Genomic DNA, 12,471 nt, shown 5'->3' on the forward strand with positions numbered 1-12,471 from the left:
CATGTGAGTTTGTTTGGCTGCACTGTAAACAGATGTTACCGCTGCTCCTCAGTTGTATTTTTGACAAATTAGCTCCTCAAGGTTCGTCGATTGAGGTTGATTTGCACTAGGGAGACGTGAAATCAGCAAACTTGCTTAATTTCAGTTGTCATTTCCAGCCATAACTGTAATGTTTACACAGTGATACAACCAATCCAACTACTGTATTGAACTATTTAGTTTTGTTTTTTTACTCTCCATTTGTGTTTATTAGATGCACATAATACATATGACAGTGTCTATTAAAGTTACTTATCTACACTATGCATTTGTTCTTGCACTTCTACCACTGTGACACTTATCTTTCCCTGCATGGGATCAATAAAATGCATCTCATCTAACAGAGGCTATAATGTTTGAAATGTTTTCTAAATAAGCCTCCAGAGCGTGATGTATCTTGAGTGAGCCGGCTATCAGCCATCAGCTGACCTGCTGAGCCAAAGATTGTCCAGGCAGAACTCATGAGCGATATTCAATTATGCACACGTTACAAAAGCTACTCACTCATTAAACTGGAGCGAATAAACTGAACTGACACATTAATGAGCGACTGAATACATAAATGAAAAACTGCAGACAGTAACAAACATTTGGAGAAGTAGCATGAAATTACTTTTGCTCGCTAACAAGAAGCCAGGCCGGTGAACACTAACAGCTCCTCTTAATATGGCGCCACAAACAATGAGTGCTCTGACTGTCCAAGCAGGACACAGTTTACACTGTAGCTCATCACTGTAATGATGACAGAACTTAGCAGTAGATGTAGATTATTTGTTGTAATGTGAAAATATGTAAAATTGTACTCCACATTTAAACACAAGGCCCTCTCATCTCAAAGTGAGCAAAAAGCGATCCCTGAAACACAACATCACTCTAGAACTTCCTTTCAGTATCCGTCACCCTGCATCCCTGCATCTTTCAAAGAGTAACAGCTTCCCATCAAGACATGCTCTGCCATCAAACCCTTTCTGTGCTGCAAATGGATCAAACTACACCTTCCCTTCAGCTCTTGATTGCACGCCACCTCCTTGCACCACTGACACTTCACCTCTCCACTGCTCAAAAGAGAAAAATCAGGCAGATAATTAACAATATGGTGGGAGAGCAGCATGACTACTTATGTAAATCTGGCCGTGACTCAACGTGGATCCACTTCTCATAACCTTTCTTAATTTCCTTGAGAATTATGCCTTTCATCTTTGCATGCTTATAAATAAATAAAAAAAATTAAAAAAAAGGTGCGCAGTGCAAAAACACACCCCTACAAACACACACACACACCTCCACCCTGATGCTGTATGTAACTCGTTGTGCTGTCCTCTCCCGGGCTGTAACCCAGCCGTGTAATGAAGGCTATAAATCAGCACCTTGGACAGCGGCAGGCAGCCCTGAGCTCCTGGATATACGTACTGCTGGAGTCAGGCGAGAGAAAGAGGGGGGAGCCGCTTTCAGCACCGGGGCAGAGCGGACAGCGACAGCCTCTGACATTCCTACTATAAAGAGGTGAAAAGCCCTCCCTATCCGGAGCTGCCCTGCATAGTACTGATGACTAAACAGAGTTATTCAGGTTGTTGCACAGCTATCTTAGCTCCACTGTGATTCAGAAGAAATGGAGGGGGGGGGGATGTGTGTGTGTATGTGTGTGTGTGTGAATGAGGTCTTATCCTGAGAGATGCTGCTACTGCAGAGTGGCAAAAAGAGAGAGATATTGAGAGTGTGACACGAGGGGGGGGGGGGGACCGAGAGAGATTGAGAGATGTCTTGGAAGGAGGAGGAGGAGGAGGTGGTGGTGGTGGTGGTGGGCACTTAGCCACCCGTCTGAGGGTTCCAGCGTGGCTCTGTGCACATTACATGCATAGGTTATATCATTGCATTAAAAAGTCTGACATCTATTTGTAGCAGGAGAGGCGATGAGCTACAGCCACACACTTTGGCATGTTAGCATGTGCTCAGTTTGAACATGCGTGCCAGCTTAAAACAGACGGTTCTTAAAAGGTAGAAGCAAACACAGCGACGGCAACGCTCAAGTAATCATATCAGCTTAACACTTCTGCACGCGCTGTTATGTGGCTCTGTGTCACGCATGCTAACCTGCCCTTGATGGTTCCAATTCGTCGCACTTATAAATGGGGTCATGCTTCAACCAAGGCCGCCAACCTCTTACAACTGCTGCCCGAGCTCTCAGCGCACCATTGTAATCCCCCCAACAAAAAAAAAAAAAAAAAAGAGATGCCCGCATTAAGTTAAATATTCATGTTCCCAGCGCCGGTCTATTTTTATCATTAAGCCCTCACAGGTAGGAAAAGCAGCATAGTGACTGTTCTCTCATCCGCAACCTGTCTCTCCGGTGCATCCCTGAGAGTCCAGGACTGACAACGACAGGGAGATTTGTGCAAAACGCAGAATGGGAGACATGAAAGAAAGAAGCTGAGACAAATGTAGAGAGGAGAGTATAAAAAAGAGGGCAGTGAGGGAGAGAGCTGGGACTGGAGAGATGTGTGTGCAGAGCTGCAATAATCCTCAACATATAGCAGAGAGGAGAAAAAATAAATTCTGCCGGTTTTTGCAGCTTCTGCACAGGTAACTGCAGAATTACCTTCAATGGGTATTAAAAAGGGAGCCGAACCAAAGTTACAAGGGACTTCCACTGCATTTAAGTGTGCAGAGCTTGTCACCAGCACTTAGAAGAACAGGTTCAATTTGTGTATAGGCCTGAGAAGGTACGCGCTCTTCTGGTGAACAACCGGTTTAAGAGCACTCACATCACCGCTCTGCACAAACCAGCAACCTACAGGTTTCCTCTAGAGAGCCTGCAGAGACCGAGGACTGAGCTGCGCGATGGGGATTGAATGGAGGGCTGATTTTGACAGCTGGGGGCGATGGGATTACCAGCAATGGTGGCTTGGTATCTGTAATTGTGAGTGGCTGTGTGTGTGTTCGTGTGCTTACACATGCCCATACTGCCTGTCCACAGAGCGCCATATGTGGTGGGAGTATTTTTGTTGCCATGAAGAGTGAATGAACAATTGGACGGCTGCGCCAGAAAAAACACGCTTCTGTACTGTGCGTTCGTGTACGTTTGATTGAATTCCACTGTTTGTGTGTGTTTGTGCATTAACGCGAGTGTGTGTGCGTGCGTGTTGGACAAGGCTGTAATGCCCTTACACTCGCCATCCTTCGTATGGAGTGAGCCCCATTACTATTCCTGTCACAACAGCCTTGCAGTAAGAGCAGCAGCAGAGGAGGCAAGCAGGCCGACCATCGTACAATGCTGTAACACTCACACGCACACACATTCACACGCGCGCACGCACACACACACGCACACACAGACTCCCTCTTCCAATAACCGCTCTCTCTCATCAGGTTGAGCGTGTCAATCTAAATTGTTCTCTAAAAATGTTGACTGTCGACATGTGTTTACAGACGTACGGTATCTGTGTGTCATGCATCGCCATGTGAATGTTTATGCATATCTGCTCGTGTGTGTTTGTGTGTGTGTGTGTGTGTGTGTGTGGCTGCATGACACATCCCATCACTCACCCTGGCTCTGCGCTCCCCCGTCCCCCTCCTCTGTGTCGGTCAGGTTGTTAAGCATCCCGGCTCCTCTACGGCACTCTTCTGCTGCGGAGCGGTGTCACCGATCGAGCTCTCGGCGGCTCTCCCTGCGCTCCACCCACTGTTACACAGCCTCAGAAATCGCGGGGAAGCAGCGTAGAAAATATGCCAGCCGGATCCTCCTCGCTCCTTGCTGCCGTAGGACGCACGGAGAGAGGCAGCAGAAGAGAGAGAAGGATTTTTTTTCCCCCCCCTTTGTAGATCCTCCTCTTGACGTCTCTTCTCCGCTGGCTTGTAAGCGTGACTCTCTCACTCTCTCTCTCTCTCTGTTGCTCCCTCTCTCTCTCCCTCTCTCTATCTCTCTCACTCTCTCTGTTGCTCTCTCTCTCTCCAGCAGGAGGAGGAGGAGGAGGAGGAGGAGGAGGAGGAGGAGGAGGAGGAGGGAAGAGGGAAGCTGCAGGAGTTTGGTAGATGATGGAACGCCTCAAAGCTGCACACTTGCTCTCTCCCTCCTTCCCTCTTTCCTTCTCTTCTCCGTCTCTTTCTTTCTTGCCTTTCTCACTCCTGATCTCGATCTCTCCCACTCACAGATACATAAAAACACTCACTCTCCCCTGCTCAGATGATGCTGCTCAGTCACTGTAGCTGACAAACTGATTGCATATTCAAGCAGTAGTGTGATTTCTTCTCTATCTGTTCCCCCCCCTCCCTCCCTGCCTCCCTCTTCTCATCGTGGCTGTCAGACAGAGAGGTGATTGGGGAAGTGGAATTGATGCTGTTAGAAGAGTGAGCAGCCTCACTGCTCTGATGTTTTCTGTCCACAGAGGTGCATTATGCATCGGCTTTTCCTCCTGTTGGCTTTGTAATAAGCTGCTGCGCTCGCTCCCTACTTTAATGTCAGATGCAAATAGAGCCTCTGTTTCCTTCAAGCGATGAACAAGCCCCATCAACATCATCTGTATGCAGTTATGATAAACATGAAGAGCCGTGTTCTCACACATGAAAAGACACACTGCATCAGCAACCATTTGGTTTTGTATATGCACAAATCCACACACAGACACGCCTCTCTGCTCTTTCTGTATATGTGGCTAACAAAACGGGGCACCGCTCTTTATCTCTTACATTTCTTCCTTTAATCCGTCCTTTAGAGTGCAGAGATGTTTGGTTCCAACTGAGAGGACCCTGCATGCTGTATGCTGTCGGCACAGCATTGAAGCCTCACTGTCAATTAGACCGCTCTCATTTTGATCCACGCAGATTCATTTTGATCTGGTACACGGTGTACCGTGTGCAAAAAAAAAAAAAACGTGTGTAGTATGAAGACAGTCTGAGTGTGTGTGTGATGTGTGTACGTTTCTATGTGTGTCCCAGCAGTCGTGATCCCACACAAGAGATATGAAAGCAATTAATCTTGGTTTTAGTCATGGTAGAGCTGATGCACAGAATAGATTTCAACAAAAAGAGAATGAGGAAAAATATATCTGCACGCTCGGCTCCGGCGAATAAATTTATTACCGACGTCTCAAACAAAACTGGTTTTGTCAAGGTACAATTACCTTGACGAAGAACCAATACCTTGAAGCTTGGCAATACATTTCTGCACTGAGCTGTGTGTACGGATACATTTCTCTCTCTTTGTTCATTAGTGCTCACACCAGAGCCAGCAGTTTGTATGCAACGACAGAAGACACGCACAAATTAATTTGAATATCCACGAGGGGAGAGCCTCTGCGTTTACACAGCTGAAAGATTCAGGTCGATTGTATCCAAAATGCTCATCATTGCTTTACGTAGATTATACTACCTGTGGTATCAAGCAAGAACTCTGATTGGTTAAATGTGAATGAACATGACATGAAATCATGACGATTGCTTCTCTTGTATATGGGAAGATTGTTCTTGTTTTTTAAATGACGTGGAGGTAAATAAGACGAGAACACAAGTGCATTGTTTACTGAAGTGGTTACACTACATGAACATGCGTCACACACTGAACTCCAAAGCCTTGGTAGAGCACTCTCTTTTATGTATTTCTGCTTTGCAACAGCTCTCATTCATACTTTACATGTACCGTAAATGAGAGTCCTGCCCGGCGACAGTCACTGCTGGTTGGTCGTTCACTCCACAATGATCTTTCGTTGCCGTCATTTGGATTGATGGAAGGCGAGTTAAAGGTTAACCTAATTTTGTGCTGTGCACACAGGAATCCCAGTTTCTTTATGTTCTTTCTAATTTTGGTAATTTTTATGAAGGTCCATCTTGGGATGAACATTGCAAACTAGTTTTGGCTACTAATGCTGTGTATGTGGCATTGGTTAATGCTATATAAAAAATAAACTATGGATGTCTAGTATGAATGAGTGCCACACCGATATACATCTATATTGTTGTAGGGTTTTAACGTTTTGAAATCTTGTTGTTTTAGTTGTTGTAGGAGTTGCTGATGTTGTATAGTGAATATGTATCGTCTTGTAAATGATTTTTGGACTGTAGTCAACTGGAGATGATGTCTCTGCCTCCTGCCCTGCATTCCTAGTTGTGGTCAAAACAACACACTTGAGGACGTCGTATTAGGCTTTCGGAAACAAGGATTTTGCAATAGATATCTAACATGCCCTTTAAAATCAGGTGATCCATTTAACCTCTCAATGGGTATGCCCAAGGTGCTAACACTGCATCATCACTGCAGCTGTTTAAAGCATTTAAATCAGCCCACATCCACTCCAGCATCCACCTGTAGACTAAAAATTCCCTCAACGAGAGGTGGAGGAAGGTTATCGTCTCTCTGTGAGCAGGTTTAAATGTCACAGCCTGGACACCAAACACTAACTGTGCAAACTCTGAACTCACACGTTGATATAACCGTGATATAACTGTTACGTAACAGTGGCTGAATGAAATGAAAACTTATTTTGCACACAACAAAAGCAGCTGACGTCAGCTAACACACTGCCAAATCTCAGCATTATTTAAATCAGGAGGGAAACAAGGTGGGCAAAGAGCCAACTGTAAATTTGAGTAAATTGTTGTTTTACATTATCGAACAATGTAACGTCTTGTTTGACGAAGCTGACCTTGAGATAGGGCGGTATTTTTTTTCTTTACATCTAATGCAAGACAATAGTATAAAACATGTCGTGTATGAAGTTTCTCAGTTGTCTATCACTTTCCTGCTGTCATGTTGCGTTTACAGTCAGCGCACATTGGTTTGTTTGTAGGGGAAGTGAAATCTCCTGTTGGACAGGCAGAAGGAAGAAGACAGAGCGAAGGCAGTCGATACATCACCTAAATAGAACAAGGGACAGGTAAGAGCATGTTCAGATGATGGCGAAGAAATGTGTTTACTTCAGGATGTCTGCTAACCACTTCGAGGATGTGGTCTATTGCATTCATCTGCCAGTCAATACCTCATTTACACCAGTCTGCTGGAAGGACTTGCCATTCACCCTCCATGTTCTCGACAAGTAAGAGTTTCAGAAACAGAAAAACAATAACCGCTACTCAACATATTCTGCAACTTTACAAAATAGAGCAGGTGTTGGAACTCAAAATGTGTTCTTGAGAAACAATAGTGTTGTTTTTGTACCATTTATATCCAACGACATGTTGGATGACAAGAGTCTATTGTGTCTCAAGGTAATGAGAAGTAGGAATGTAAAAGGAAGGTGGCAGACTAATACTTAATGCAGTGGGGTAGCAGCTGTAAGAACAAACAGAAGAAGAATTGTCTAAAGGCTAAATGCAGTTATGACAGAGAAAACTTATAAAAGTTGATGTCAGAACACATTTCTGAAAAACACAGAATAGTGTTAAAAGATAGTTTTCATGCTACAGTAGTTTGAGGTAAAACTTCAACACTCAACATACTTTCAAATTTTGTTTTTTTTTTCATCCAGGGATTTACAAACTGCACAGATTTAATCAAATAGACCAGGCAAGCTTTAAGAGTTTAACTTGGCAGTAGGGATGCGCATAAGTAATTGAGTACTCCATTTGGACAATGTTCATTCAACATATAGCATATAGCAAATAAATCTGCATATAACCTTCAGCCTTTTCAGTCAGACATGACTCGATCCCAGGCATGAGAATTATGTTTTGAAGTATTTCAACAAAATAAATAAAACTAAAATGACACTCTACAGTAGAGTGCATACCTCAGCCAAGGCCCAACAATCCCCTCTAAGTCAACCGAGGCTAATCCAATCAAGCTTGATACCACCCATAACTGCTTAACCATAATCTAAGATCACCAGATCTAGAATCTGCATCAAATTGTACTTACTCATAGAAACCTGCCACCTAAACATGCCAGATTTTTTCATCAAGATCCATGCATTATTCCCTGACAAATGAACGTAAATGTCGAAAAACAGCAATCACAAAAATGTTGAACATTGGCTCCAGTAATCTGTGTGTGTATTGTTACCTATGATTTTTTTTTTCTTTTGCGAGTACTCGGGTATTCCTTCCGCTGCTTTACAATATTATCCACATAAAGAAATGAATTGTTCAGAGGTGCAGTTGATCAGCAGACATCAACTGGAGTATTGACAAATAAGAAGCCTTTATGACTAAATGCAGATGCATGAGTCACATATTTCCTTAAGTTGTACTTGTTATCTGTGCCTGATTACATGCGTGTGAGCCGGCAATCCATGTGTGAACCTACTTGTGTGCATTTGCGATTTCGACTGTATGTCACGTTTTCCTCAGAGGAGTACTCCCACCAATTAATCACTTTCCAGAGAACGATTTTCTTTAAAAAGAAACGGATAAAGTTACATTTTTAAGGGTTTGATTGTGGGCTCATTTAAATGTCATTAACTCAGAGCTCTAAACAGGAGAAGGGAGGATCTTTGTTGAGTGATGTTTTGCCGAATAAAGCCACGCTAAGGTCATATTGACCTGCTTCTCTCCACTCAAGAGCCTGCTAATGAAGTAGAGAAACTCACACACACCACATACTTTTAATGATGACAGGCCATGGTCAAAAGAAATTCAATTATGTTTCTGAGCAGGGCTTGCTGACCTCTTGTGACCTTGAGTCATCAAAAGGAGAGGAGGGAGAGAGGGAGGTGAGAGGGAGGGTGCTGGCCTTTAAGAGATACAAGCAGTAAATGGATGTGAGCCGAGTCATAAAAAGGAAGAGGAGGAGAAAGAACTCACGTAGCATTTTTGGCAAAAACTGTGAGCTCTCTAGTCTACTTAGTTGACTATGAAGGATTAGTGTACCGTGGTGCATAAGTCTATGCATCTGAGATGATGCTGAACCAGATTGTACTTTAAATCTTACGTCACATAATAAAGTACAGCACATGGTAAAACCAAATAAACACAGGATCTGCCAGGTTCAGGTTTGATAGACACTGATTCTGCTTGGTGAGTCTGGTCCTGGTTGGTTTACCACTAATTATTATTTTGGTAAGAAAATAACTGTAAAGCTTAAACCATGTTTATACTTAAAGGAATACTTAGACATTTTGGGACATATACGTATTCACTTTCCCACCAAGAGTTAGATGAGAAATTTGTGTTTGTGAGGTAAAAATAAGGCTACCACCAGCAGCAGGTTAGCTTAGGTTAGTAAAAAGACCGGAAAAAGCGGGACAGAGCTAACTCGGCTCTGTTTAAAACTAATACATTTTGCCTACCAGCACCTCTACAGCTCACTGCTTCGCATGTTAAATCTCTTTAGTCAACACATCCTCGAACGTCTCCCTAAACAACACCACCGTTTTAGTTCACAGTTTACCAGCGACACACGGACCTTCGTCGTATGGTCGCAGTTCGGTTAGTTTTTGGCAATAAAACTACCTGGTTAGGTTTAGGAAAACATTACGGTTTGGGTACAAATCACTCGATTACCTCCGTAACTTCTGTTACAAATGTACCTACGTTACCTGAGAAACTTATGTTACGTTATGTACAGGAAGTTACTTCACTACGGTTGCCGTTTAACAACAAACGTCATTATGGGTCATAGCTACGTGCTTGAATTTCTGCAAAGTAACTAGTGTCTAAATGTATCAAATGAATGTAGTGGAGAAGAAGTATAAAGAAGCAGAATATCAAATTACTCAAGTAAAGAACCTGAAAATTGTACTGAAGAACAGTACATGAGTAAATTGTACTGTTTATTTCATCAGTCGACCCCAAATGTACACTGTAGATTAATCATCATCACTCATCTTTCTCCATATCCCCAGGGCTTCAGTGGGACTGGTTCCAGTTCAGAACCAGTTTTCAGCACCAGACTTTTGGACACACAGAGGTTAAACTGCTACACGTTTTCTCAGTGCGCAGTGCTGAGCGGCTCAAGGAGCTTTGGTTGTTATAGGATGACATAAAGCGAGAGGACAACCACTTCCAACCCACAGTATCAGTAGCAGAGTCTCGTCTCCTCATGTTTTGCGGGGTCTTGGACTCCTGCCAGATCATAATGGTCTGTCTGAGCACCTCCGAATGTTAACAAGGGCATGCAGCATTTTAAAGCCTCCAGCGGCCAAAAAAGCAAAAGGCCTGGACAAAGACTGGACACCTCAACTGGACACAAGCGACGCAAAGACAAAACTGAACAAGAAACAAAAATACTCAGGAAGCTTAAAAGGCTGTTACTTGCCTCTCATCTCAAAGTGTGCGGCTGGAGGAGCGTCAAAAGTTTTGAAATGAAACAGCATCGGTAATATTCTGTCTGAATTCCCTCAGTGACTTAAACCAAAAAATATTTTGAGTGAGAGAAGGCACTGACACTTAAATAATGCAATACATTTCTTCATCTGTCAGAAATCTCAGCCAGAAAAGGCTCAGTCACCAATTTTATCTGCAAAATGACAACGCACAACAGGTTTGTTTGCTTTACACAACCTAAAATAGCTGTTGAGACATTTTTATCAGCCAAAAATAGCCCTCTTAAGCCAAATCTTTACTTGATGATGACAACAATAAATCTAATTGAAGCTGCATTGTCATAAATAATGCATTCTGGTTTTCTGTCTCAGCCATTTTGGGAAACAAATACGCGAACATGAAAATGACTTTCCATAAACATAATACGAGGCTGATGTGCATGTGCAGTGTTGCTGCAGAGGCATTGTGAAACAATTTGAGAATGCAGTTTGTTAGCGCAACACTCAAGCACTTCTGTTGATGAGCGCAGCTCGACTAGATTTCCCATGTGTCTTACTCTCTCTCTCTCTCTCTCTCCACTGTAAATCTGATCAGGCTCCGCTCAAAGTACTGCCTAATATCCTCCTACGGCAAGCCTGAGGACAAATACAAACATACACGCATGCATAAACAATAAAGGACATGATTATCAGTTTATTTGTATGAAATTGTGTTTGGATGGGCTCAAGAAAATTACATGGCAACAGTTGAATTTCGCCCTGCTCTCCTGACAGGTAATCTACAGTAGGCTGTGGACGATAATGGATGTTATTCATCAGATGGGTGGATTTCATCTACCGCTGTCCATCAGTTTACCTGCTGCTGCCAAATAGAATAACATGTTTGCGCCGACTGTGTAAATTCTCTTTATTGAATCCACCCGCTTCTTTTTAAATTTGTCCTTCACAAACAAATCTAATCATAGCTTTGTCCCTTGTGAAAGGCTGATTTTGTAATATGAAAGAGCACCAGTCTGACCGTCATTATTGAATATGACTGGGAAATATAGACAGAAATCAATTATGTATGACTTTGTAAAAAAAAACTTTTAAATGATTAAAAAATTTGTACCCTGTGCTTGTTAGCCACAGTTGAAGGAATATCATTACATAACCTTACAATATAATATATTGTTCATCAGAGCAGAGAGTCCACTACTGTACATGTGTATGGTGTCAGAGATTTGTTAAGTGCTGAAAACCTGCAGGGCTGGCAGAACCTCTTGGCTCTCAGAGGGGTTGTCAAGTAATTAATCTATGAATAGCCAGGGCAGCCCTGAGAAATGAGCCCCCACATCTGACAGGGCTTTGATTGGGAGACAGGCATCTGAAGATGTGAGGGAGATTCTTGTAGCCTTGACAGGAAGAACGAGGAGATCAAAGTGGTCTGGCGATGTCCCGACACAGCAGAGCCGGGCTTTTGTTTGCTCCAAACATGTTTTATCTGATGAGGCCTGCTGGCCAATCTTGCAGTGTTGTCTTTCTAATCGCCTAATCCTTCCAAAGCAGCCGCCGGCTCGGAAAAAAACTGACGAATATACTGACGGGTGTGTTAAAGTGTGCTGTATATGTGAGGACAGATGTGTACATGTATATGCGTAGGTGCAAACATTAACTTAAGATATGTAAAAGATAGGTATTTGCATTTAAACATGCTGTGTGGTCGCTTAAGTTGATCTAGGGATTTCCTGTGAATGTAACTCATTCCTTTAAACCCGACAGCTGCATTAAATCCAAAGAAATCCGGCTAAAGCAAAAGCAGCAGATTGATAAAGCTGATGGCAATTTTGACATAGACTTGTAATACAGAGGAGGCTTCAGTGAAATTAAAGCAAAAAAAGGAAAGATGTAAATAAACACAGCAGCCTTTAATGTCTTGAGATTTATTGGAATTAACATTATCCTCATCATAATCATGTTAATTCATGTAGCCGTATTGTACGGGCTTCAAACATGTGCTGTGTGCTTACTTTCTTATGGCAGAAGTCTAATGTAGTATTTCTTCTGTATAGTAGTTGTGTTTATAGCAATAATATAAATCACTGTAATGTTTCTATCGTATTTCCGCTGAATCTTTATCCACATCCTTATTGTTTTAATACCACACAGTAAAGTTCTGCAGCAATTTGGTGAAATTACCTGCGATATAAAAAGACTGACAGTAGTATGAGCAGGAACGGATACATTTCAACCTCCTCAGACA

At 42.7% G+C, this 12,471-nt stretch overlaps 1 protein-coding gene across 6 annotated transcripts in view; it reads right to left on the bottom strand.

Annotated features, from left to right (window-relative positions):
• slc12a5a (solute carrier family 12 member 5a) overlaps positions 1-12,471 on the bottom strand; it is a 157,503-nt gene that overhangs the window by 94,029 nt on the left and 51,003 nt on the right. Inside the window, exon 1 of one of the 6 annotated variants that reach the window (XM_084348359.1) lies at positions 3,583-4,201. The exons of 4 other annotated variants lie outside the window; for them this stretch is intronic. In XM_084348359.1, coding sequence (XP_084204485.1) covers positions 3,583-3,637 — 55 coding nt within the window. In that variant the 5' untranslated portion in view covers positions 3,638-4,201. Of the gene's footprint in view, positions 1-3,582; positions 4,202-12,471 lie in introns of those variants that run through there. One more of the 6 variants, XM_084348360.1, reaches the window with a different exon arrangement.

The sequence above is a fragment of the Pagrus pagrus genome (genome assembly GCF_965226575.1).
Source record: "Pagrus pagrus genome assembly, chromosome: 3".
NCBI classification, from domain to species: domain Eukaryota; kingdom Metazoa; phylum Chordata; class Actinopteri; order Spariformes; family Sparidae; genus Pagrus; species Pagrus pagrus.